The 27324-nt window shown below is 23.3% G+C and overlaps 1 protein-coding gene across 2 annotated transcripts in view; it reads left to right on the top strand.

Annotated features, from left to right (window-relative positions):
• The window catches only part of LOC122512814 (sodium- and chloride-dependent GABA transporter 1), a 32196-nt gene extending 9070 nt beyond the window's left edge, over positions 1–23126 (top strand). The window contains exons 1-9 of one of the 2 annotated variants that reach the window (XM_043628892.1): positions 4023–4160; positions 4242–4530; positions 4958–5258; positions 8071–8254; positions 10400–10667; positions 13822–14196; positions 18071–18373; positions 21223–21390; positions 21490–23126. In XM_043628892.1, coding sequence (XP_043484827.1) covers positions 4375–4530; positions 4958–5258; positions 8071–8254; positions 10400–10667; positions 13822–14196; positions 18071–18373; positions 21223–21390; positions 21490–21579 — 1845 coding nt within the window. In that variant the 5' untranslated portion in view covers positions 4023–4160; positions 4242–4374 and the 3' untranslated portion in view covers positions 21580–23126. Of the gene's footprint in view, positions 1–4022; positions 4161–4241; positions 4531–4957; positions 5259–8070; positions 8255–10399; positions 10668–13821; positions 14197–18070; positions 18374–21222; positions 21391–21489 lie in introns of those variants that run through there. The other variant, XM_043628891.1, reaches the window with a different exon arrangement.
• Positions 23127–27324: the final 4198 nt, after the last annotated feature.

Here is a 27324-nt window from a genome sequence, read left to right as displayed (position 1 = left end):
CAAATTAAAATTTTGGAAAATTAAAAAAAAATTCTTATTCATTTGAATGTTGAAAATTTTAGAAATATCAAATAATGATTCTTATGGAGAATTTTATTAAAATTTTTCATAATTGAATTTTTGCAAAGAATTTTATTATTTACGAAAAGAGTAAAATTTTTTCAAAGAATAATTAAATTTATTTTTTATAAAAAATTTTATTGTAATTTTTGAAAATAATAAAATTTTTCAGAATAATTTTATTAAAATTCTTTAAAATAATTAAATTTCAATGAAGAATTTTATCAATTATGAAAATAATTCAATTCTCATAAATGAATATTTAACAAAGTTCTTCAAAATAATTGAATTATTGCAAAGAATTTTATTATTTACGAAAAGAGTAAAATTTTTTCAAAGAATAATTAAATTTATTTTTTATAAAAAATTTTATTGAAATTTTTCAAAATAATATAAAATTTTTCAGAATAATTTTATTAAAATTCAATAAATTAAAAAAGTGAAAGAGTGTTTTTCTTTTGCCTTTTATATATACGTCTTCCAAAAATCGAAACAATTAATTTATTAAATAATTGTAGAAGAAATTACTAAATAGTGTTAATTTATTAAAATTCTTTAAAATAATATTAAATTCCTGCGAAAAATTTTATAAATTATGCAAATAATTGAAATCTTGTTAAAAATTTAAATTAGAATTTTCAAAAATAATTGAATTTTTTCGAGAAATTTAATTAAAATTGTATTCAAAATATTTCAAGTTTCACTAAGAATTTAATGTGGAATTTTTTTTAAAATTGAATTCTTTTGAGAAATTTTACTGTTTTATTTAAAAATAATTGAATTCCTTTGAAGAGTTGCATTAAAGTTTTTGAAAATAATAAATAATTGTAATTAATTAGTAAATTAGTTAATAATTAAAAATTAAATAAAAACTTTTATAATTTATTTTTTCGATACGTGACGTAATATTATTGTAATAAAATTTTAATTTTGAAGAAGAAACTAATTAATTTCGTTCATTTTGATACCTTTAATAGTTCAGAGTCTAGAAGTTAAACAAATTAGTGTAAATTTAAGAATATAATACAAATTTTCACTTTTTGATATTTTCCACTAAATTTTTAGTAAAAATAATTAGAACATCTAAAAAAATTGTTAATTAGTATAATAATTAAATTTACATATTATGCATTATAGTCATGTGAAGACAAATATAAAAAAATTTATTAAAGTTTTTCGAAATTTTTCTTCACGTCATCCTTTTTACAATGGATAATAAAGTATATTCTATATATTTTTTTTCTTCTTTGAAAGCATCTTTCTCTATGTAAATTTTGCACACTTATTATTCAAGCTAAATATTCTCCTGTGGTTAAATTTTCTGTTTGGCTAAAGCTAAACTTTATCAAGAAAGTCTATTTTCTCAGGTTATGTCCTGAAACTGATGGCACATAAAATTATCTCATTTTAAATATTCTCCACATAATGCTGCGTTGAAACATTTCAAAGATTATTATATATGTAGCTCTTTCTATACTATCAGCTTTTATAATTAACTATCTTTACTGGTTTTTATATTCTTTATACTTTTTTCTTCTTTTTTTCTTTATTTCTTTCATTATCTTTATTTTTTTTATTTTTTATGTTCCTTATTTTATTATTTTTTTTATTTTTTATTATCTTAATTTTTTACTTTCTATATATTTTTACTTTGTTTCCTCATTTTCACTATTTTTTTTATTTTCTTTATTAATATTCCGGAATAGTACAAGTTGTTTCTTCTTTTAAATAAGAAAAATTAAATCTCTGATATATTTTTGCCTTTCTTTCTATGCGAAAATATAAACCATAGAATAATGCATATTTTATATAGGTGTACAGTTTCTTACTTTTAAAATATTGGGTTGATAAGAAAAGTTCGCGAGAGTATAAAAGCAATTTGAGCAAGTTTTGAAAGGATAGTAGCAGGATGAAAAAGTGCCGCCTTGCCAGAATGTAGTTTTCTTGAAATATCAACTGAAAATTCGTGTAAAAAGTTTCTTGCGGGAGACAAGTAAGTTTTTGATGGGTTTTATATTATCAGCTGCACATTCACTGCGCGAAATATTTATTGATATTTCCAAACCTTAAAAAACGAGCGAAATATTTAAACGGATTTTTTTATTTTTAGAACCAATGTTTTCTGATTTATAAGCATGAAATTTATTCGATTGCAGATTTTTGAAATCAAAATAAACAATTTGCTTATGATTAGAGAACTTTTAGAACTAAAAGAAACAATTCAAAATTTTCGAACCAAAAGAAAAATGATTAGCTTTTCATTCTAAGTTTTGGGACCAAAAGAAACAATTCCCTTTTGCTTTGGAATTTCGGAAACAAGAAGAAAACAATTCGCTTTTGTTTCCAATTTTTGGAACTAAAAGAAACAGTTCTCTTTAGATTCGAATTTTTGGAACCAAAAGAAACAATTTGCTTTTCATTCTAAGTTTTGGAGCAACAATGAAACAATTTATTTTTTATTCAATCCTTTGGAACCTAAAGAAACAATTTGCGTTTGATTCTTCTATTCAAAAACAAAATCAAAACTACTCTTAATTCCCTTATTTCTCATGCGTAAAGTAACAAGTGTTTTCCGAATTTAGTTCCACACCACCAACCATCCTTGCTTTTAATTAAAAGTTTTACTGCTGTAATTAATCTTCCCCGAGAAGAGCATATAGTGATACACAACCCTTTCGATATTTAGAATTCGAAATGTTTAAATTGAATTTATTATTATGCATATGTACAATGGACATTAAACATATTGTTTATATTAGGTATTAAATGGAAATTAATCCGGGAGAGGATATTTTGCGTTCATGTGTCCTTTGAAATTTTGATTTAGTATATAAACTGCTGTTGCACAATGTTTGGAGGCGAATTTCGCACATCCAAAACAGCTGGTGGGATTGCTTGAATACGCATACAGTTTACAAACTAATGGCTCTTCTGATAATGACAGAGGCGGTAACAAGCCGAGAGAGAATACTATAGGCAGTCGAGAGAGAATATTGCTCTGTATATTCAGGAGACAAGTGCACTTGAGAATAAATTCATAAAATAATCAAACAACTTGACAAGTATAAAATGTAGATACAAACAAATATAATTTACTGGTCTATTATAAAGCTCATGAAAAAAAATGGATACAATTTATTTTAATTAAACAAATAGAATTGCACATAGACAATTTTTTTATGCTAATTTCTGGTAATAAATCAGTATTAAAAATTCCGGTAAAGAATGACTAAACTTGATTGCAATTTGATGATTCCCTGCTAGCAGGGGAAATTTAGATTTAAGAGGTAAAATTGCAAACTGTGGTTGCACTTTGATAACTGATGAATGCATACTCGAAGTAATTGTTTCGTGTTGTATAAGGGATATAACTCTAGGGGCTATTCACTCTAGTGGTTCAGAGTAATTCCTAAGTGACTCATATTGTCTCCTAAGTGACTCTTGGTGACTCATATGGCTCACTTTTGCAGTTTCAGTTTCGGATTTCGGGGTTTTGATAACAATTCGCATGCCAAATGCTTTTTTCGTTTTTGGTTTTGCGTTTCGGTTACCTTTCCGGATTTCGAATTTTTACCACTGTACTAATAGACTAAAAAAATTTCGGAGTTTTCTTTTTTGGGAGTTAAATTCCAATTATTGCGACTGTTTTCGGTATGCTAACGGACATAAGAATTTCGGAGTTCTTTTTGCGAGTTAAATTCGAATTGTTGCGACTGTTTTCGGTACAAAGCAGTTCGCAAACTTTGACCAGTGTTTACTAGAAGCTAGAAGTCCAGAATATTTTAGCAAAGGATTCACTTTTTGTTGAGTTTCTTTCTGAATTTACAAAGAAAGCAGTTCGAAACTTTGAACAGTGTTTACTAGATGCTACAAGTCAAAGATTTTTAGCAAAGGATTCACTTTTTGTGGAGTTTCTTTCTGAATTAACAAAGAAATCAGTTCTAAAGTTTGACCAGTGTTAACTAGAAGCTAGAAGTCCAGAAGATTGATCAGAGAACACACTTTGAAGAAGCGAAGAAGTCATCAAAAAACCCATTTTTGAATTGATTACACATCACCCGATTTTTAATTTCTCTCATCCCTTGTTTTTGAAACAGAAGGTATAAACTTTTCCCGGCAAAAGGTATAAAGGATTATTTTTGACGAGCATGCTACAATTGGGTAAATATTTGAAATTTTAGATTCGCTGTTATGTCTCGACAACAGCTTCCTGGTTGAAGGACATCGACTTAAGCTCGGAGTCGACTTGGACGAAGAGATAGCGAATTGTGTGCGCCATAGGGTAATAGAAGCGGGCATCATAGCGATAGAAACATGACAGAAACCTCGAGGGATCCAGAATTGGCAGATTCGGATAATACCGATGCTGCCAAAACATCCCTTAACGTAACGTGTCCATCGACCTCCAAAACTAAGCAGCTTCCAGAGAGGGACACATGGAGTACCAAACTCGATTTTATCCTCAGTGTGGTAATTTTCAAACTATAATTCTTAATCCTCTTGTGCGCAAAATTCTACAAACGTAGAATTTTACAAAACATTCTTTTTCAATACATTCGGAAGTTTTCTGCATTTGTAAATTCGTGTGAAAACACAAAAGATTTAAATTCACAAACATCGAAGATCGAACTAAAACCAGAATTTTTCGTGCAAGTATTTTTACATTCACGAAACTTTCTGGTTTTTTTATTTCTCCTTTTCCCCAAGCAGATTTTTTTTTTGCAAATGAGAAAGAGAAGATTCACATTTGCGAAAAAAATCTGCTTGGGGGAAAAATGTAATTGTCCAATTTTGCTCCACAAGTGGTATACGAAAAAGGAATGTTGTGCACTATTTATAAAATGGAATAATTATGAAAACTAAAAGAATTTTAATTACTGTGTTTATGCACATACAGGTGGGTCTTGCCATTGGTCTGGGAAATGTGTGGCGGTTTCCATATTTGTGCTACAAAAATGGAGGAGGCGCTTTTCTCATTCCCTATTTCCTCACACTTATTCTCGCTGGAATTCCAATGTTTTTCATGGAATTGGCATTAGGACAAATGTTAACAATCGGCGGTCTTGGTGTATTCAAAATAGCGCCATTGTTTAAAGGCATTGGATACGCGGCAGCTGTCATGTCCTGTTGGATGAATGTCTATTACATCGTTATCCTCGCTTGGGCGATATTTTACTTCTTCATGTCCATGCGCAGTGGTTAGTATATAAAATTTATAGGTATTTCTATAATTTTTTTTTATTTAATTTTATATTTTTTTGCCATTAGTACCCTGTTTTTGAGGATCCAACATTTCAAATGCAATTGAAAAAACAATTATTAATTATTAATTAATTAAATAAAATGAAATAGTTATTAAATAAATAATAATTAAATAAATAAGATCAAATTTAATTACAAAAATAACTATTTTGAATTGGGAAACAATTTTTATAACGGTCTTAGGAGACATCGGAGATATTACTGTAATTTTAAGGTTAAATACGACGAAAAATAGAGCGCATGCGCCCCAATAATGAGAGCGATAGAGAAAAACGAGAATTTCTCTCTTATTTTCATTATCGCGGCGCATGCGCTCTATTTCTCATTAGCAAAATCTTGTTTGCAGGAGGAATTCTAAAAATCTTTTTAAATATAAAATTGAATAGAATTAAATAAAATTAAATGAAATTGAATAAAATTAAATAGAATTGAATAAGATTAAATAAAATTGAATAAAATTAAATAGAATTGAATAAAATTAAGTAAAATTGAATGAAATTGAGGATTTGCACTACTTTAAAATCGCTAATAATTGAAAAAAAATAATATTCCCAGAGAATTTTTTTAAATTCTTAGAAACAATTAAAAAATTTTTAATAAAATTCTTCCAAACGTTGCAATTATTTTTTTTTTTGAAAAAAAAATTTTTCGCAAGAATTCAATTATTTTTATAACTCTTAGGAGGATTTCAATTATTTTTAATACAATTTTATTAAAATTCTTGAGAAGATTACAATTACAATTTTAACAAATTTGGATATAATTTGTTTATTAGAATTTAACAATTATTTTTATTAAATATTTTATTAAATTTCTTGAAAAAATTTAATTAATTTCACAAATTTGAATGAAATTCTTCAGTTACAATCAAATTGTTTCCAAAAAATTTTAATAAAATTCGTTACAAGAATTCAACTGTTTTTAAAAATTTTGATAAAATTCTGTATAAGAAATTAAAAATTAAATTATTTTCATAAATAATAAAATTTTTTCTGAGAAATACAATTATTCTTAATACATTTTTTATTAAATTTCATGAAAAAATTTAATTATTTTCAAAAATGTTAGTAAAATTCTTCCAAACATTCCAATTATTATTATTATTATTATTATTATTATTTTCTTTTTAAATCAATTATTTAAAAAGATTTTTATAAAATTTTTCACTAAGAATTCGATTATTTAAAAAAAAATAATAAAGTTATTCACAAGAATCTAATTACATATTTAAAAAAAATTTAATAAAGTTCTTTGTAAAATTTCAATTATTTTCAAAAATAATAAAAAAAATCCGTCGCATAAATTCAATTATGTCCAAAAATGAAAAAATATTCTCTTCAACATTTCAATTATCTTTTTGAATAATAAAATCCTTCCCCGAATTTAAATTATTTTCAAAAATTTGAATAAAATTCTTCGCAAACTTTTTCAAATAATTTTCAAAAATATTAAAATTCTTCGCAGAAATTCAATTATGTCCAAAAATGAAAAAATTTTTTCCTCAAAATTTCAATTATCTTTATAAATAATAAAATTCTTCTCAGGAATTCAATTATTTTTGGAAATTTTAATAAAATTCTTAGCAAGTATTCAAATTATTTTCATAATAAATAATAAAATTCATCGCAGGATTTCAATTATTTTTAATACAATTTTAAATGAATTCTTCGAAAAATGCAATTATTCTTGGAAATTTTATCAAAATTCTCTGAAAGAATTCAATTATTTTTAAAAATTTTTTTAAAAATTATAAAAAATTCTTCTTTATATGAATTTAATTTTAAGATATATTCAATTATTCAATAAATTTTTTATTCTTTTTATTTAAATAATTGATTTCTCGTAAAACTTTCTTTAGAGAATTGATTTAAAAATGAATTTTAGTTAAAATTTTAGATAATAATTGAATATTAAAAACGTTATAGTGTGAATTTGTATATAGAAATAATTGAATTTCAAGACATTTTTCAATTTAAGTCTTTGAAATTTGTAATTGTTGTAAAGCTGTAATAATATTAAAATTTTTATTTTGAAATAAAATGATTAAAATTTAGAATAATTTTATTGAAAAATGTCATGAAAAAAATAATTGAACTTTGGAAGAATTAGTGCGATTTTTAGCAGTAATTAAATTTAAAATATTGATATCAGTTAACATATTTTAATTCCCTTCGGAAAATAAATAGGTATTTAAATATTTATTTAACAAAAATTATTTTGTTTCTAAATGTAATTACTAATTTAATTTTGAAATTATAAAAAAAATGAATCGTTAAATTGAATTTTTTAATAGCTACTTTTTTATTACTTTTTTCAGTCTTAAATCTACTTTTTTTTAAAATTAATTATCGAGTACGAAGCCTGCGAATAAAATTTAGAGAAATTAAAAGAAAAGTTTTAAAAAATATTCATTTCGAATAAAATAAGAAAAGCCAAATAAAATTAAGAAAAAGTAAAAAAAGAAAACTTTAAAGAACTTTTTGTTACAGAAAATAATTATTTTTTGCAATAATAATTAATAAAATAAAAATATTTAATTATTTTGACTCTGTGGAAAAAGGAAAAATTGAAATTATATTTCTTTATCAGAATAATGTCCTAGATTTTGACAGGCAGCCTAATCAAAGCTTCTCGTACTCCCTAAGCCTTGATTACTAGCTCGACATAGAAATGCTGGGAATCCTCGAAAACCGATGGCACTCGATAATCAATGTTCTAACATTTCATCATTGCTCTTTTGCACCGCAGAATTACCCTGGGGCACCTGCAACAACTGGTGGAATACAAAATATTGTATTAATCCATATTTGAGGAAAAGTTTACCATGCTGGAATATGACTGCCAGGAACGGTACTTTCTACAAAATGTGCACACTTAATCAAGTCAACGTCACTTGGCCGGAACTTGCGGATCCAGTCAAAGAATTTTGGGAGTTTGTATCTTTTTTCAATTAATTATTATTGTTATCATTACTTTTTTTTCTCTTTTTTTGTCAATAGATTTTTTTTTTTTTGAGTTTAGATGCAGATGGTTCTAGTTTTCTGGGTTACGATCCTGTTTCAGTATTGATTATAGAGTACCATAAGTTTTCAAATCTCCTATTTTTTTTCTTTTTTTGAACATTGATTTTCTTTGAGGGAAAAATTTTTTTTTTCTCTTTATCTATTTGAGATAAAATGTATTTTTGTAATCTTTTCTTTCTTTCTTTCTTTCTTTCTTTCTCTCTCTCTTTTTTTTCTTTCGCTTTTCCTCTCTTTATTTTTTTCTTCGAGATATTTTCACTCTCTTTATTTTTTCTTCGAGAGATTTTCATTTCCTTTACTTTCTTCTTCGAGATATTTTCACTCTCTTTATTTTTTTCTTCGAGACATTTTCATTTTATTTCCAAAATTTTTTGTTAGATTTCAAAGTGTTTTAAGTTTTAAAATAATTTCTTGGACTCTTGTTTTTAATCTACACTTTTTATTTCGACAATTAAAGGAGATTTCTTAAATATGAACTGCATCGGGATTTTTTACAAAATATTAATCTGCAAAAGGAAAAATAATACAAACAGAAGAAAAATAAAAAAATCTCTCTTAAATTTGTCAATAAAAGTCTTTACGGTTTTTTGTGAAATTCTACTGACAATCAAGTTTTGATTAGCAGTAAAAATCTTTATAAGAGTTAATAATATTTCACTGAGATTCGAATTTAGAATTGTTTTTTATCGTTCTTTTCTCTTAAAACTAGAAGTAATTGAAAATTTCGCTATTTTTTTGTAATTAAAGTTTCGAACGGGAATTTTTTTTAAATTTATCAAAATTAAATGAATTATTTTTTTCGAAAAACTATTATTTATTTATTTATTATTTCAATTAAGTGAAAGAAAAAGAAGGAAAGTAAGAGAAAAAAAGGAAGAAAAGATTATTACAAAAATCGTTTAAATGAATGACGATTTTTTTGTATCAAACGAATGGCAATTTTTTCTATTTAAATATTTTGAAAATGAACTTTAATAAAGTGCAAGATAAAATTAGTGAAAGAATTATTTTAGTGGAAAATTACTTTTTTAATTTCCAGAAAAATTCAATTTTAGTCAAATTCAAATTTAAAGGAAGTGTTAAAAAATTGTAGTTCATTTTTTGAATATTCGAAACTTTAGGAACATAAAAAAATTATTACCGTATTTACAAATTAATTCTTATTCAACAAAGTTTCAATTTACATTAAATATTTACTATTTTGGAGAGAGAAAATAATTTTTTTCTGTTTAAATATTTTCTAAAATCAAAATTCTGAGAGAAAAAAGAACTTTTTTTTTCTGTTTAAATATTTTCTAAAATTACTATTCTGAGAGACAAAATAATTTTTTTCTGCTTAAATATTTTCAAAAACCACTATTTTGAAAGAGAAAATAATTTTTTTTCGTTTAAACATTTTCTAAAATCAAAATTCTAAGAGAAAAAAGAATTTTCTTTCTGTTTAAATATTTTCTAAAATCACTATTCTGAGAGAGAAATTAATTTTTTTTTCGTTTTAAAAATTACTGTTTATTCTGAGAGAAAAAATAATTTTTTTCTGCTGAAATATTTTTCCAAAAATCACTATTTTGAGAGAGAAAACATTTTTTTTCTATTTAAATATTTTCTAAAATCTCTATTCTGAGAGAGAGAAATTAATTTATAATTTCTTTCTAATTTCAATTTTCTAAAATTACTATTCTGGAGAGAAAAAATAACTTTTTTCGGTTTAAATATTTTCTATTATCATTCTCCGAGAGAAAATGAGCAGAAAGAAAATTCTCGTTCATTTGAATATTCAAGACAAGGAAAAAGTAATTGCAATTCAGAGGAGGACTTTTCTTTCTTAAGATCAAAATTTAAAAATAAAATTTATTTTCAAGTAAAACTATTTTTTCCCATTTCTTTTTGAATAAAATTTCTGTTTTCATGGCCAGATAGCATCTGTATTTATTTGAAAGAATCTTTTTAATTATTTCTGTAATTATTATTTTTGTAAAAAATGTGATGATAAAATTTTTATTTTTGGAAAAATGTGATAATAAAATTTTGTTTGTTTCGAAATTTGTTTATAGACGAAGGGCACTTCAAATTTCGGATGGCGTCGAGCATATTGGTAATGTGAGATGGGAATTGGCTGTAACTCTTTTTTTGGTTTGGGTTATGTGCTACTTTTGCATCTGGAAAGGAGTCAAGTGGACTGGGAAGGTCGTTTATTTCACAGCCCTCTTCCCTTATGTACTTCTCACGGTTTTACTGATCCGTGGTGTTACACTTCCGGGTGCCGCTGATGGCATCAAATTCTACGTCATGCCCAATTTATCCAAACTCAAGGAATCTGGGGTAAATGACAATTTTTTCCAACATCACTCCATTAGCCTAGTTTTTCAAATTTCTAAATTTTTTTAATATTTTATTTGGTTTATTTTTTATTTTCTTCTATTCTTCATATTTTATTTGTTTTATTTTTACTTTTTCTATTATTTTCTATGTTTATATTTTTTTCTATTATTTTTTATTTTGTTTTTATTTTCTCCACTTATTTTCTATTTTATTTGTTTTATTTTTTCCATTATTTTCTATTATTTAAATTATTTATACTATTGCTTCCTCATAGAGGAAGGATTGTATTTTATTTTTTTTTATAATATAAAAAAAGGAAAAATTGTAACAGTTATGTTTCTTTTTTTTATTGTAAATTTTTCTTTTTGTTCTTTTTTTTATTATTATTTTCTTCTATTATTTATATTATTTTATTCTATATTATAAAAAAAAGAAATATAGTAATAGAGATATTTTCTTTTTTTTTATTGTAAATTTTTCCTCTGCTCTTTTTTCTTTTTCTATTGTACTTGACTGAACTTTAATTATTACTGTGAAAGAGGGTTGATAAGTGCATTATCATTATTGCTTTACCCTCTTGAAATTGCAGAATAATGACTTGACTTTGATAAATTTCTTCATCTTTGTCTCTAATAGCTATTAAATCCTAAATCCCATTATGGAGAATCGCACTCGCTCTTTACACATAAAGAAAGGGGGAGCCAATCTTAATCGAAAATGAAGGGATCAAACTCAATTATTTCCACCCCTGTTCTATCGATGCTCTCACGATAAGATAATTGATCGTCAATTAGGAATCTCATATTAATTATATCAAAAGATTGAAAAATCTTAAATTTTTAATTAATTTTTACCGTAAAAGGGAATTTTTTTAAATTATATGAAAGAATCGCTAAATAAAATTAGAGAAAAGTTAGAAAAAAGTACAGAAAAAATTAGCGAAGAATTAGAGAAATTGTTAGTTTAAAAAAAATATTAGAAATAAATAATTAAAAATTAACAATAGAAATTCAGGGTTTCCACAGGTCAGGGAAGTCAGGAATTTTTATTAAAAGTACTGCAAAAAAATTAAATTTCTAGAATTCATAACGAAATTTAAAAAAAAAATCTCGTCAAAATTTCAATTATCTTTTTAAATAATAAAATTCTGCAAAATTCAATTATTTTCAAGAAATGTTAATAAAATTCTTAGCAAAATTTCAATTATTTTCAAAAGTAATTAATTTCTTCGCAATAATTCAATTATTTTCGAAAATAATAAAAATTTTACAGAAATTCGATTATTTACAAATTTTCTATAAATTCCTTCACAATAATTCAAATTATTTTTAAAAATAATACAAATTTCCCAGGAATTCAACGATTTACAAATTTTTTATAAATTTCTTCACAATAATTCAATTATTTTTTGAAATAATAAAATTTGTTACAGGGATTCAATTATTTTTAAAAATAATAAAATTCTCCTTCGAAATTCAATTATTTTAAAAAAATTTCCTCAGTTCAATCCTTTGCAATATTCAATTATTTTTATAAATAATTAAATTTTTTACTGGAATTCAATTATTTTCAAAAATAATAAAATTCTTTGCAAAAATTCAATAATGTCCAAAAATTTTTTTAAATTTATGACAAAATTTCAATTATGTTCAAAAATTTTTTGAAATTCTCGTCAAAATTTTAATTATTTTTATAAATAATAAAATTCTTCACCGAAATACAATTATTTTCAAAAGTAATAAAATTCTTCGAAGAAATTCAAAATTTTTTTACAAATTTCCGTCAAAATTTCAATTATCTTTAAAAGTAATAAAATTCTTCTGGAAAAATTCAATTATTTTCAAAAATTTTAATAAAATTCTTGGCAAGCTTTGAATAATTATTATCAAAAATTATCCTCAATTCAATGATTTTCAATATCAACTATTTTAATAAAATTTTCCAAAAGAATTCAATTATTTAAAAAAAATAATAAAAATTTCACAAGAGTTCAATTATTTAAAAAAATTGTTTGATTAAATTCTACGCAAACATTTAAATATTCTTATGTTATAAATAATAAAAATTACACAGGAATTCAATTATTTACAAATTTTTTATAAATTTCTTCGCAATTATTCAATTATTTACATAATTAATAACATTTTTTACATAGATTAAATTATTTTTAAAAATAATAAAATTCTTTCTAGTAATTCAATTTATTATTTTCATAAATAGTAAAACTCATCGCAGAATTTCAATTATTTTTTATTCAATTTTAATAATTGAATTCCTGGAAAAATGTAATTATTCTTAAAAAATTTATTGTAATTCGTCGGAAGAATTTTATTATTTAAAAATTTGGTGATAAAATTCTTTATGAGAATTTACTTTTGAGTAATATTCAATTATTTAATAAATTATTTATTTTTGTATTTAAATAATTGAATTCTAAAATTGAATTTCAGCTAAAATTTTAGATAATAATTGAATATTAAACGCATGATCTTTTAGAAATAATTGAATTTTGTAAAAGGTTTCTAATTAAAATCTCTGAAAATCTGAATTTTTCATTGTGTAATTGATTTTTTTGAAAATTATTTGAAGTTTTTATTTTCTATAATATACCTTTATTTAATTGAACAATTTACGAATAATTGGAATTTCGTATAATGGAATTAAAAACAATTGTTTTTAAAAAAGAATTTTAGTTTAAATTTATAATAATTTGGAGAACTTACAGTAAGAATATTCTTGGAATATAAATTATTAATTTAGGGTCAGGGAAAAAGTCCAAATTTTGTCTGGAAATCAGGGAAAAACAAAACTAAATTTTTATGGCAATTCTGAAATTGTATTAAATAGATAACGAAAAAATTGCAGGGAGAATTAATAATTAAAAATAAGAATAAAAATTGTATTAAATTGGTAGCGAAAAAATTGCAGAGAGAAAAATATCTAATTAAAAATAATAAAAATTAGGATTAAATTACCATCGGAAAAAAAGCGGAGAAGAAAATTACATATTAGCGAAATAAATTAGAGAAGGAATTGTAAAAATTAGAGAATGAGTGCATTTTACAAATAGATAGTAATAAAAATAAAATAATTTAAATTTCATTAAATTTGTATTGCAAGGAGTAAAAAAATGATTTCCAATTTTTTTTTACAGGTGTGGATAGATGCTGTAACCCAGATTTTCTTTTCCTATGGTCTTGGACTGGGGACTCTGGTGGCCTTGGGTAGTTATAACAAGTTCAACAACAATGTATACAAAGACGCTCTTATCGTGTGTGCAGTGAACTCGTCAACGAGCATGTTCGCTGGCTTTGTTATTTTCTCTGTTGTTGGTTTTATGGCACATGAACAAGGAAGACCAGTGGCCGAGGTGGCAGCATCCGGTCCAGGATTGGCCTTTCTCGCCTATCCTTCCGCAGTGCTTCAACTTCCATGGGCGCCACTATGGTCGTGTTTATTTTTCTTTATGCTCCTACTGATAGGGCTCGACTCACAATTTTGTACCATGGAGGGATTTATCACTGCTATGGTGAGACTTTATCTATTCTTCTATTTATTTTTTTCATCAATTTTTTTGTCTCCCTCGCTCTCTCTCTCTCTCTCTCTCTCTCTCTCTTGTATAGAAAAAAAAAATTTTTTTTTTTGTAGAAATATTATATTTACACTATCTAAAATAATATCTTCTCTTGTGCTGAGAATGTAAAAAAATACTATTGGAATAGTGAAAGAATAACTAAAATTGAAAGTAAAATACTGAAATCATTAAAATTGAAACAGTAAAATAACTGTAATTGAAATGAAAATAGTGAAATAACTAAAATTGAAATTGGAATAATGAAATAACTATAATTAAAAGTAGAATAAAAAATAATTGAAGTTAGAACAATAAAGTAACTAAAATTCGAATTAAAACTATAGAAATTAACTAAAACTGAACGATTTTGGTTTATTGATTAATTTGAAGAGAGTGAATACTGATGACTAATGAGAATGGTGACGATGATGGGGATGAGAATAGCCTTTGATAATAAATGCTGATCGTGATTCGTGAGATGAATTCTGACGAATAAATGCGAAACAAATTTATAAATTGTAGTTAATATTCTCTGATAAAGTGATAAAATTTCAGTTATTCAGCTGTTAAATTTACTGGTTTTTTAAATTAATGATTCAGATAAATTTAGACAAATTATTAAGAGGGAGAAATAATATTTGTACTATAATTTTCAAATGATTCATCGTGAATTTAAAACATTTTGGAAAAATTAAAGAAATATTAATAGTAACTAGCAAATGTTACGTGATATTCAATTTATTATTGTTATGCAAATTAGAAAATTTTTTATTTTCAAATATAAACTTTTTAAATAATTTCATAATCGAAATTTAAAAAATTCACTTATTAAGTACAAAATTAATTATTACATTTCATATTTTCAAAAACTTTAATAAAATTTCGGAAGAATTCAATTTTTTAAAAAAGTTTTAACACATATTTCGAAAAAAATCATCATTTTTCTAAAATTTTAATAAATCATTCGAAAAAATTCAATTATTTTTATAAATAGTAAAATTCATCGCAAAAATTCAATTAATTTTATAAATAGTAAAATTCTTTGCAGGAATTCAATTATTTTCAAAACAAATTTGAATTGAATTCCTCGGATGAATTCAAATATTTTAAAATATTTTCATAAATTTCAATTATTTCCTAAAATTTTAATATATTCTTTGAAACAATTCAACTATTTTTATAAATACTAAAATTCTTTGTAGGAATTAAATTATTTTTAGTCCAATTTGAATAAAATTACACGAAAGAATTGAATTATTTTCAAAAATTTCCATAAAATTCAATTTCAGCAAGAACTTTCTAAAAATAATTCAATTATTCTCAATATATTTTTTAAAAAATTCTATATGAAAATTAAATTACTTTCAATCAAGGTGTATAACGATCAGGGAAGTTAGGAAAGTCAGGGAAAAGTCATGGAAAAATCGGGGAATGTGAGAGAATTTAATAAAAGCCAGAGAAATCTCGAAAAATTTATACAAAAATTAAAATGTATGTGAATGAAAATATTTTTTAATTAAACAAAATTTAGAAGATTTTTATTATTTTTGTTTCTATGTTGAATTTTAAGAAATTCGGTTTTTCGAATTTTTGATAATTTTAGATAATTTTAAATTTTTTACCAGAGGGTGGAGATTTTTAAATAAGTAAAGTGTTTTTGAAGAGCACAAAAATAATGAAGCTAAATGAAATAAAAGAGAAGAGAAAATGTTGAATTTTAAGAAATTCGGTTTTTCGAATTTTTGATAATTTTAGATAATTTTAAATTTTTTACCAAAGGATGGAGACTATTAAATAAGTAAAGTGTTTTTGAAAAGCACAAAAATAATGAAGCTAAATGACACAAAAGAGAAGAGAAAATGTTGAATTTTAAGAAAATCGGTTTTTCGAATTTTAGATAATTTTAAATTTTTTACCAAAGGATGGAGACTATTAAATAAGTAAAGTGTTTTTGAAAAGCACAAAAATAATGAAGCTAAATGCCACAAAAGAGAAGAAAAAATGTTGAATTTTAAGAAATTCGGGTTTTCGAATTTTTGATAATTTTAAATAATTTTAGATTTTTTACCAGAGGGTGGAGATTTTTAAATAAGTAAAGTGTTTTTGAAAAGCACAAAAATAATGAAGCTAAATGACACAAAAGAGAAGAAAAAATGTTGAATTTTAAGAAATTCGGGTTTTCGAATTTTTGATAATTTTAAATAATTTTAGATTTTTTACCAGAGGGTGGAGATTTTTAAATAAGTAAAGTGTTTTTGAAAAGCACAAAAATAATGAAGCTAAATGACACAAAAGAGAAGAGAAAATGTTGAATTTTAAGAAATTCGGTTTTTCGAATTTTTGATAATTTTAAATAATTTTAGATTTTTTACCAGAGGGTGGAGATTTTTAAATAAGTAAAGTGTTTTTGAAAAGCACAAAAATAATGAAGCTAAATGACACAAAAGAGAAGAGAAAATGTTGAATTTTAAGAAATTCGGTTTTTCGAATTTTTGATAATTTTAAATAATTTTAGATTTTTTACCAGAGGGTGGAGATTTTTAAATAAGTAAAGTGTTTTTGAAAAGCACAAAAATAATGAAGCTAAATGACACAAAAGAGAAGAGAAAATGTTGAATTTTAAGAAATTCGGGTTTTCGAATTTTTGATAATTTTAAATAATTTTAGATTTTTTACCAGAGGGTGGAGATTTTTAAATAAGTAAAGTGTTTTTGAAAAGCACAAAAATAATGAAGCTAAATGACACAAAAGAGAAGAGAAAATGTTGAATTTTAGGAAATTCGGGTTTTCGAATTTTTGATAATTTTAAATAATTTTAGATTTTTTACCAGAGGGTGGAGATTTTTAAATAAGTAAAGTGTTTTTGAAAAGCACAAAAATAATGAAGCTAAATGACACAAAAGAGAAGGGAAAATGTTGAATTTTAAGAAAATCGGTTTTTCGAATTTTTGATAATTTTAGATAATTTTAAATTTTTTACCAAAAGATTCTATTATTTTCAAAATTTTAAGTAGAATTTTCAAGAATTTTAACAAAATTCTTCGCGAGAATTTAGTTATTTTCCTAAATAATAAAATTCTTTGAAGGTATTCTATTTTATCAAAATTTTTGATAAAATTCTTTGCAATAATTCGATGATTTTCAAAACATTAATTTTAAAATTGAAAATATTTGAAAAGAAAAAATAAAAAAGTTAAGAAACAAAAAATCATACTGCGAACAAATTACCGGAACATGTATTTTATTATTCATAAATATAATAATAATAATTGAAAACATTTTCAAGCAATCGAATGTCAATTTGGAAAAAATGTGAAATATTTGTATTTCTTCTAAAAAGAATAATTGTTAGACTAAATCTTAAATTCTTGAGTTGTAAGTATCACAAATTTCTTAAAATACATTTTATCACATTTAATATCTTCTAAACTAGATTGAAATCTGAAAAATTTAATCAATTTAATGAAGAATGTGAAGAATTCATTGTATGCACAGCCATCGATTAATTATATCTCCTTGCGGTACATCGCTTTAAAATCAGTAAATTGCTTTCATACGAAAAAAAATTTACAATTTTATTGACGAATAAAAAATGTAATTTAAAGTTTCAATTACATATATTGTTTCCATTTTGAATTCAGGATCGTAAGATTTTCCCATCTGATTTTATATTCTGATTGAGAATTTTTATGATCCTACTTTTGTGTCTATGAGAGAGAGAGAGAGAGTATTGTGGGGAAAATGGATAAATTTTCATTGGTTATTTAATGAATAAATTCTCATAAATTGTGACGTAAAAATAAAAGCAAAAAAAATTTTATTTCCTCAGGTTGATGAATGGCCCAAGCTCCTTCGACCACGGAAAGAAATATTTATAGCATTGGTCTGCGTTATGTCGTATGTGGTCGGTCTCTCCTGCATCTCACAAGGCGGGATGTACGTCTTCCAAATATTGGACTCCTATGCAGTGTCTGGCTTTTGTTTATTGTTCCTCATCTTCTTCGAGTGCATTGCCATTAGTTGGGCATTTGGCGTGAATCGATTCTACGACGGCTTACGTGACATGATTGGATACTATCCTCTTATTTGGTGGAAATTCTGTTGGACAGTGACCACACCGCTTATTTGCATTGTGAGTATTAACTTTCGGTCGATTTTTCAATTTTTCTTTTTAATTCGTTAAAAAAATAAATAAATAAAAGTAAATTTCGACCAATTTTTCCATTTTTGTTCTTTAATTCGTTAAAAAATAAATAAAAGTAAATTTCGATCGATTTTTCCATTTTTGTTTTTTGATTCGTTAAAAAATAAATAAGAGAAATTAAAAATAGAAGAGATGAAAAATAAATAAATAAAAGAGATAAAAAAATAAAAAAAAATAAAAAGAAATGAAGAGTAAATAAAAAAAAATAAATAAATGAAAAAAATACATGAAAATAAATGAATGAAAGAAATAAAGGAAATAGTACCTACGAAAAAAATAAATTTAAGCGCATCGAAAATATTTCTCGTACAAATGGGAATTGTCCATTTTTTCGGACAATCGTTTTAATGAAACCATTAGTACCAGGGTTTAAAAGAGATGAATCAATCGATTGAAATAAATACGACCCGCATTTCCATCTCTTTTTTTTGCCCTGGGCATCGGATCGGATAAAATTTATTACACAAGCTTCCAACTCGAGTATTCAAGCTTTTTACAAAAACATTCATAAAAACGCATTGTTTAGTCGACTGTGAATTATATCTCTAGTCTCTTGATTTTTTTTTTTTGTAATCTTCCAGAGGAAAAAATCAAAACAAATTTTAAAAAAATCATAGTAAATAAAATTTAGAGAATAAAATTCCGATTCCAAGTCAAATAAGAGAACATTTTACTTAAAACTATAAATTAAATTTTTTCTTATAAAACATGAAGATATCGATCTTCATGTGATAAAATCATTATTTTTATATTTTAAACATATTGTTCCTGTAACTTTTTCAAAATTATTTTCATCATTTAAATTCAATTATCATTTTCTAGAATTTTTCACTAAAATTCTTTTTTTAATCAATTATTATTTTTAATAATTTTCAAAAAAGTTCTTTGAGAATTTTTAAATCTATTTGTTTACAATTGAATTTTATGAAATTTTGATTATTCATAAATTCTTCAATTAAAATGTATATTTCGAAAATCAAAACTTGAAATAATTTTTAAAAAATATTCAAATAAACTTTTTCAAAACAAATAATTCAAAAGAATTGTTAGCTATAAGTATGAAAAATTTAAATTTTTATAGATTTTAGTTTAAAACCTTTTCAAAATTCAATTATTTCTAAAAATTCAGGCTTTCATGCTTTTAAAATTCAATTATCTAAAATTTTAACCAAAATTTATTTTTAAATCAATTTTTATTAGAAAATTCTATACGAGAATTCAATTATTAATAGAAAAAACTAAATAATTTATTGAATAATTGGATTCCTGTGAAATTTTCATTATTTATGAAAATAATTAAATGTTTGCTTAGAATTTTATTAACATTTTTTTTTAAATAATTGAATTCTTTGGAAAATTTTATTAAAATAATAGATATTAAAAATCATTGAATTCCTTAAAATTTTTTTTAAATAATTTAAATTTTGACGAGAATTTTCTTGAAATTTTTAAAAAATAATTGAATTTTGGAGAAGAATTTTATTATTTTTAAAGATAATTGAAATTTTGACGAGAATTTTTTTTAATTTTGAAAATTCTTCTATAAATAATTAAATTCATAAGAAAAAAATTATTAATTATGAAAATACTTGAAACTTTTCGAGAAATTTTATTAAAATTGTGTCGAAAATAATTGAATTTCTAAGAAAAATGTTATTATTTTATAAAAATAGTTTAATTTTTGATGAGAATTTTACTATTTGTAAAAATAATTGAATGGTTTTGAAGAATTTTATTAAAATTTTAGAAAGTAATTGAATTCCTAAGAATTTTATTATTTATAGAAATAATTGAATTCTTATGAAGAATATTAATTTTTTTTAAATAATTGAATTCCCGTAAAATTTTTATTATTTATGAAAATATGTAATTAAATGTTTGCGTAGAATATTAAAATTTTTTTAAATAATTAAATTCTTTTGGCAAATTTTATTAAAATAATATACATTGAAAATCATTGAATTGAGAAAAATTTTTGAAAATAATTGAAATTTTATCTTAATATTTTAAAAATAATTGAATTTATATGAAGAATTTTATTAAAATTTTTAAAAATAATTAAATTTTTGCAACGAAATTTATTAAAATTTTCCAAACTAATTGAATACTTACGAAGAACTTTATTAATTTTTGTTTTAAATAATTAAATTCCAGCAAAAAATTTTAGAAAAATCGTTTTAAATAATTGATTTTTTATGGAAAAATTTTATGAAAATTGTGTTTTAAAATAATGAAATTCCTGTGAAACTTTTATTATTTTTAAAAATATTTGATTTCCTGTACAAATTTTATATTATTTATGAAAATAATTGAATTATTGCGAAGAAATTTATAAAAAAAATTTGGAAATAACTGAATTGTTGTGAAATTTTTATTACTGTATGAAAATAATTAAATGTTTGCGTAGAATGTTATCAACATTTTTTTTTAAATAATTGAATTGTTTTAGTAGAATTTTATTATTTCTAAAGATGATTGAAATTTTTACGGGAATTTGTAAAAAATTTTGACCTTAATTGAATTTTTTCGAAGAATTTTATTATTTTTGAAAATAATTGAATTTTTACAATCATTTGTAATTTCTCCAAAATTCTCCAAATTATATCGTATAGTTTACGAACTTTTTTTTATTTTTCAATTAAATTACAGACTCTACGGAATACAGACTTTAAAAAAAATTAACTTTTACGTACTTCAAGTAAATTGACGGTACTTTATGAAAAATGCCCTGAAAATTGCAACGTTCGTTTAAAATTTAATAATATTTAATTTTCCAGGGTGTGTTCATCTTTAATTTGGTCGAATGGAAACCAATAAAATATCTTGATTACGAGTATCCATGGTGGTCGCATTGTTTCGGTTGGTTCACAGCATTGTCCTCGATGCTTTGCATACCAGGTTACATGTTATATTCATGGCTAACTACCCCTGGAGATACACGAACAGTAAGAATTTTTTTCAATCAAAAAAGCATTTTTTTACCTCTTAGAAAATAATTTATAATTATTTCTTTTTTATTAATTATCTTGAAATTAAATTTGTAGAAATTAAGGCTGCTCGTTCGAATAGAAGATGATGTAGCAACATTAAGGACGAGAATGGGTCAGGCTCCTGTGGAATTGACTCCCTTATAAACGCTTAAAAAGCATATCAGATGAAATGAAGAATAAAAAAAAAAGAAAATTATTTATCAGGTCATTAAGGTCGTGACTTAATGGTCAGGTGTGTCACCATTAAAAAGTTCCATTATAATAAGGTGACTGCGAACCGCCGGCCGGAATTTCGCACGGAAAACGATAATATATAACGATTATAACGATATATATTTGCTGCCTGTTGCATTACATTAAGGTCGACATTAAGGTCGACATTTTAATCGAACGCCACGTGAACACAAAAGAGAAAACAAAAGTTCATTTGTTCAGAAAAAATAAACGTACACTGTTTTAAAAAAACAAAAAACATTTTTTTCCAAATGTTTTTTCTGAAAACACAAAAATATTTAACACGAAAATCGTGTTTTTCACAAATAAAAAAGAAATCTTCAATTGTCACAAAATGAAAATACACAAAAATACAAAAAGACAGAAGAAAACATATTAAATAGTGAAACACCAAATGAAAATTTGAAACAAAAAATCTTTTATTCTACTTTTGTAGAATTTGTATAAGCTTTTTACAGTGTACGTGTAATGGATATATTTCAAATTTTTTATTAATTTGCTTCTAAAAGTCTTCCAATGGTAGAATTTACTGATACTATATATATATATACATACTGTTGTCGTTTAAAAAGAATTTCCTACCTATGAAAATTCGTAGATTTTCGAGGGAAAAGAATAGAAAAGAAAAATGAATAGAGTAAAATTGCTAGCTCGTGTTTTCAAATGGCAAAGAAAAAACAAGTTTCACGAAACATTTTATAGAAAAATATCTATATACAAACATATACAAATTTTTGACTTATTCTTTTTTATCAAAAAAAAAAAAAAAAAAGGAAAATCTGTTAAAAAATTGATATCAAATTATTGAGATATAGTATATTTGATGCGAATTCAAATCAGTATTATACGTATAAAAAACATCAGTATTACGTATTATTATTATTATAATTATTAAAAAAAAGAAGAAAACATAGATGAACTTTATAAAAAAAAATAATATTAATACAAATATATGAAACGTAATCTTTCTTGTTCGATAAAAATTCGAGTCGACCATATCGAATATTGACCACTTTTACGTATACAAAATGTGGAAAAGAAAAAAAAGCAACTTTTAATGAATATAACATATGATATTTTAAAAATGATAGTGCTGCAAATTATCTGAGGATAATTTTTTTTCTATAGTAGCGAAAAAAACAAAGACACGCAAGCAAATAAGGAAAAAGACTTTTTGATATGTTCACAAATCGATGTTCGAGCAACGATGGTAATTTTAAAAAAAAAAAGAAATCTTCACTTTTGTGTAAATGATATATATTGACAATAATTTTACGTAATCTTAAGATATTTCCGATCCCCACACCGACAAACAAAATTGTCAAGTTTGATTTTAAATTTGATAAATTATTATTTTTGGACGGATTCTCTCTTATCACTGTTTTACAAAAAGAGTAAAATTTATTTCTTTTTTTTAATTTCTATTCTTTTCTACTTTATTAATTTTTCTATTTTATGATAAAGAATTGTTTTTTATTCTTGGAAATTATTTCTTTTGTAAGATTTTTCTTCTGGAAAAATTCTTCTTTTTCTTTAACATTAACTTTTTAACTTTTAAATATTTTAACTCAGTTTAATTTTTAACTTAAAGTTTTTGTCACCTTTATTAATAATTATTAACTAATATTAATTATTTATTAAATTTGGAGAATTTGAAAATTTTCTTTTTGTGTAGTAAAAGAAATTTTTATTAAAATTAATTAACGAACTTCTACTAGAAATAAAAGGTTTGGTCGACAAAAGACAAATTTACAAAAAATATTTTTCAAATAGAAATTTCTGTTGAGGAAATTTTCTTTTTGGAAAAAAAATTTTTTTTTTGTCTTTAAACAAACGAAATTTATTAACCAAACTTTAAAAAAGAGGAAAAACTGCGGAAATTTTTTTTGTCGGTGCTTTTACGCTGCGGACTAAAAAGTGTGCCGAGTGTACAGTTCTTCCAAAGATGTAATATAATTATATATACATAATATATTATATATACATGTGTTAGAAATTTCTTCGTAATACTATTCTTATATAATTCTATATGAAAATTAAACTATCATTCTAGTAACCGCTGCGCAACAAAAAGCAGACGCACAAACAAAAATGTTATATAAATCGTAAATTTAGCACCAGTGGGAATGAAAGGGTGGGAAGGGATTTAAACAAAAAATTGTCTAAGCCATTTTCTTTTTTACATTATCTTCAAGATTTAAAAAAGAAAACAATTCATTTTATCTACAATATTATATTTTTACCATTGAGAATTATTTTCGGATCGAAAATATTTTCAATGGATAAATATACATTATTTATAAAAAAAAAAGCATTTAATTTTTTAACGATAAAAGACCGCCTTTGATATTGTCAATCAGTGGCTATTTATAAATAGTCAACAAAAGGTCTAATTAAATATGCCTAATATATTCTCTGCATTCCAAAAAGAAAAAGTTTCTTGAAAAGACGTTTTGAGATCAATTTTTTAAAATTAATCATTAGAAGAGTGTAAAATTTGTCATCGAATTTAATTATTTGTTAGTAATTATCAGCGTATTTAATTATCTAATTAGGTATTTGGATATTTAATTATCTAATTAGCTAATTGCATATTTAATTATCTAATTAGCTAATTAGCTATTAACATATTTAATTAGCCAAATAGCGAAAACTTCAAAATAATTATCTAAAAAAAAAGCGATTCACAATATTGAATTGATATTTCTATTAAAAAATACAAATATTAAAATAATTCAAAAAGAAGAAAACAAATTTTGCAAAATCAATTTCAAAGAATGAAATTAATTTAAAAAATTGTCAAAATGTCTGACGCGAATACTTATTAGCCTTAGAAAAGCAGTGTTTGTACTCTAGCTCTGATGGTGTTCAACAGCAGTTAACCAAAAACTATAATATTAATTATATAAGATCATTAATCACATCAAGATCTTAGAAAGAAAAAAAAAAAATTTTTTTTCCAAAGAGCTGTTTAGTCATTGTGACTTCGTCGTTATCGAATTCTCCATTATTAGAACTACAATATTATATAGTATATATTATTATTAAAACCAAAAAAAATTTTAAATATAGAAAAGTAGTAAAATCTATTTATGAAATAGAAATTAAGAAATATATTATGCGCAGTGACTCTGGAGGGGGACCACTGGGCATTTTACAACAAGAAATTAACAAAAAGAAAAAAAAAGAAAATTTCTAATTAATGAGAAAAAAGTGTTACCTGAGAGAAACATTTAATTATAAAAGTGTGTTGCTTATATAAGAGAGTTTGGACAACATATCGATAAATCGATAATATTACATTTTTTGTTTTGGAGAAGTGCTTCAAAATTTATAATATTAAGCGGGTTAACTATATTCAAAATATTTCACATAAATTTAAATAAATTAAAAAATACTTATCATTATTCGAAAATGATAATGTTTCAATATTTAATAATTATTGACGTATTGAATGATTGATGATTATTGATATAGTGAATAATTAATATTTATTGACGTATTAAATAATTAATGATTATTAATATAGTGAATAATTAATAATTATTGACAGTATTAAATAATTAATGATTATTAATATAGTGAATAATTAGTAATTATTAATATAATGGATAATTATATTATCAAGGGACACGGTACACTTATCGGGAATATTTCAACCGCATTATAAAAATACTTGGATCATCTCGATGACACAATTTCGTTTTCATAAAAACGAAGTCATCAGGTGTACAAATTTAAAATCTGTATAATATTTATAGCCAATTAATTGCAATACATTCATTAAATTGAAAAGTCTTTCTGTATTTTTTGTTTCTAAAACAGAAAAATTTCACTTTGAAAATATTTCTCTAATTGTATTTTTTTAATTTTAATAAAATTTACTTTTTCTCCGATTTTTTCCAATTTTGTATGTAAAAGCGAATCTACTCTTAAGATTTCTTTTAATGAATTCATTAAAATCGAAGGATACAAAATTTTAATAATTAAAAATGTTAGTAATTAATTTTCAATAATTTTCAAAATAATCTGTAATTGAATATTATAATTGAATCTTTTGATTGGATATTATAATTCAAAATATAGAAATTCATAAACGAAAGGACAATTTATTGAATGTTGAGCCAAGAACATAAATGAATCTCGTTAATATATAATATCTCGTTTCGCCAAAAAAAAGTCTGTTATTAAAAAAAAGACATTCTAGTTATTGATATTAGTCATTAACTGTTAATGTTCACGAATTCATGTCAATCACTATTTTTAGCGATCGTTTTACAAGATTTAGACAGCGTGTTGTCAAGAAAAGCATCATAAGCTGAAAATAATAATTGTTAAGTATAATATATATATAAAAAAATCTAAAAGGCTTAAAAAAAATCAGTCGCAATATATTATCTATTCTATGCAAAAAAAAAAGTTTAAAAAAAAAATTCTATATGCAGTAATTTCTCATCTGTAAAGAGCTCACACGTATAATTAGAAAAAATATCCAAGTCTTCCTGAAACTAGCATATCAAAATATTATTATTATTAAACACTGTATCATTTAAATGTCAATTTACAAAACGACACATTATTTAAAATAATTTAGCGCGTGTGCCAAAAAAATTTAATTCCAGTCTAAAAAGCGCTTATTATATTATTAAAAAAAAATGGAGACACATTGACAAGATTTGAAAAAATGGATATTTATAAATATCTGTTTTTTTGCTCTCTCTCTCTCTCTCTTTCTAGCGATATAAAAATAATTTTTTTTTACATTATTTTTATTTATTTAGAAAAAAATAAACAAAATAATTATGTAAGTATATTAAATTATACACATGTACAATTTAGGTGCCAACTTTCTTGCATTACTTTTTATAATTATTTAATTATTAATTAAATATATACACACAATACCTTAAGTACTGATATTCGTTAAGTATTTTTAATTTTAATCAAAGTTTATGAACTGCAAATTATTAATAAAGTTCGTACATGAGTGTACCTTTGTTAATGTGTAGGACTTACTTGAATGTAATCAATGGGTGTAATCAAATAAATGATAATTATTATCGATAATCAGTTTTTTCTTTAAAAACTTTGAAAAATATATTTAAATATAATCATTTTTTATTTTATTTTTTTATTTATTATAATGGATTTTTTCTATAAATCTCTTTTACCTTTTTCGCTTTTTCTCATAAAGGAAGAATTATATTTTAATTTCCTATTAGGTTTTTTTTCAAATTAATAAATTGATTAATTTAATAATTAAGGTCTTGAAATAAAAATACAATTTGAATATTTTATCGTAAAAAATTTATTTTTCTTCTTTTTTTTGAGATTCTCAAAGTAGAACAGTACAAAAAGAAAATACAATTCAAATATACAAAGAGTATTTACTTTGTAAAAGTTCGATGTAAAATTAAAAAAAAATGTGTATAATTTCGCAAATGTATACATATATATAAATCCTATTTATAAGAAATAATTCTCTTTGCATGATGCTTAATACATACATATCTATATATAACAAGTACCCAGATAACAATCAAAGTATTTAATTTAATTTAATTTTTGTGCACGATTAATATTAAATTGTCAATTCAGGCAAAAAAGTAAATCCACTATGAGTTATTTAATGTAAAAGAGTATTTTCTAAATTAT

This window comes from Leptopilina heterotoma, unplaced genomic scaffold (genome assembly GCF_015476425.1).
Source record: "Leptopilina heterotoma isolate Lh14 unplaced genomic scaffold, ASM1547642v1 Lhet_128, whole genome shotgun sequence".
Lineage (NCBI taxonomy): Eukaryota > Metazoa > Arthropoda > Insecta > Hymenoptera > Figitidae > Leptopilina > Leptopilina heterotoma.
The sequence above is the reverse complement of the archived record's forward strand: the minus strand, read 5'-3'. Positions and strand labels throughout refer to the sequence as shown.